Source organism: Poecilia latipinna, unplaced genomic scaffold (genome assembly GCF_001443285.1).
Source record: "Poecilia latipinna isolate Pla-1442-1.1 unplaced genomic scaffold, P_latipinna-1.0 Scaffold7520, whole genome shotgun sequence".
In the NCBI taxonomy this organism is placed as follows: domain Eukaryota; kingdom Metazoa; phylum Chordata; class Actinopteri; order Cyprinodontiformes; family Poeciliidae; genus Poecilia; species Poecilia latipinna.
The window spans coordinates 1-1,274 of record NW_015120136.1 but is presented as its reverse complement, the minus strand read 5'-3'; the positions used below and the strand labels follow the sequence as shown (position 1 = coordinate 1,274).

At 36.9% G+C, this 1,274-nt stretch overlaps 1 protein-coding gene across 1 annotated transcript; it reads left to right on the top strand.

Moving 5' to 3' along the window:
• Window positions 1-254: 254 nt before the first annotated feature.
• On the top strand, window positions 255-1,270 carry LOC106944238 (zinc finger protein 239-like; the record flags this gene model as incomplete). Its single annotated transcript, XM_015027443.1, has 1 exon — window positions 255-1,270. A coding segment is annotated over one exon (1,016 nt), but the record flags the coding sequence as incomplete, so codon positions are not given.
• Between the last annotated feature and the right edge of the window lie 4 nt (window positions 1,271-1,274).

The window sequence follows — 1,274 nt, the reverse complement described above, 5'->3', positions numbered from 1 at the left end:
TTAAGCCCTGTGACTAAAGATTTTGATCCTAACAATGGTAATAATTATTAAGTCTTATTAATTAACAATAATAATTATTAATTGATATTAGTAATCATTATTACTATTATTTATTTATTTATTGTGTAATTATTACTATTTGTTATTAAATTAGTGTTTATTATTAATAATTATAATTATTAATTAATGAACTAAGCATTTAGCTCCTGAATTATTATTTGGCAGTTGATAATCTCTTCATTTCTTCGCATCAGACCTCCAAAAGCCACATGTCTCCATTGAGGAGGAAGCCTTTGCCATCCCACGGGTCTGCAACCAAGAAAGGAAATCTAGTCAAGGCCAGGTCGAAGCAGAACATCGGCGGATTATAAAAGAGGAGGAACCAGAACCTACAATAACTGAACAATGGGGGGAACCAGAAACTAAATGGACTAAAGAAGTGGAGGACCCAGAATTGCCATTGATAAACAAAGAACAGGAGGAGTCAGATTGTTCTTTGTTTAAACTTGAACAGCAGGAACCAGACTATTTACTAACTACACAGGACCAGAATGACCTCTACGGCAGTCAGGATGGAGAGCAGCTTGTCCAGAAGCAGTTTGTGGCTTTGATGGAGACTCCTACTCCACAAACTGAGCAGATTTTATTTAAAATCTCTCCTGTAGTTGAGGGCAAAGATCAGGAAGGAAGCAGCTCCACTGTGTCAGAGACTCAGTCTCATCCTGACACAAAGAAAAGACCTTTCAAATGTGATATTTGTGGAAAATGTTGTAAATATCAGAGTGAGCTGAAAGTACATTACAGAACCCACACTGGTGAGAGGCCTTTTCCATGTCAAACATGTGGAAAAAAATTTTCTCACATTAGTAATTTAAATTTTCACATTAGAATTCATACAGGTGAGAGGCCTTTTTCATGCCAAACTTGTGGAAAAAATTTCACTCACATGAGTACTTTAATTGTTCACAAAAAAATTCACACAGGGGAGAGGCCTTTTTCATGTAAAACATGTGGAAAAAGTTTCAAACGAATTCATCATTTAACTATGCACCAGGTAATTCACACAGGTGAGAGGCCTTTTCCTTGTGAAACGTGTGGAAAATCTTTCGCACGGAGTGCAGATTTGAACATTCACAGGCAAACCCACACAGGTGAGAGACCTTTTTCATGCCAAACGTGTGGAAAAAAATTTTCTCGCATGAACCATTTAACTCTCCACAAAAAACTTCACACAGGTGAGAGGCCTTTTTCTTGTGAAACCTGTGGAAAATCTT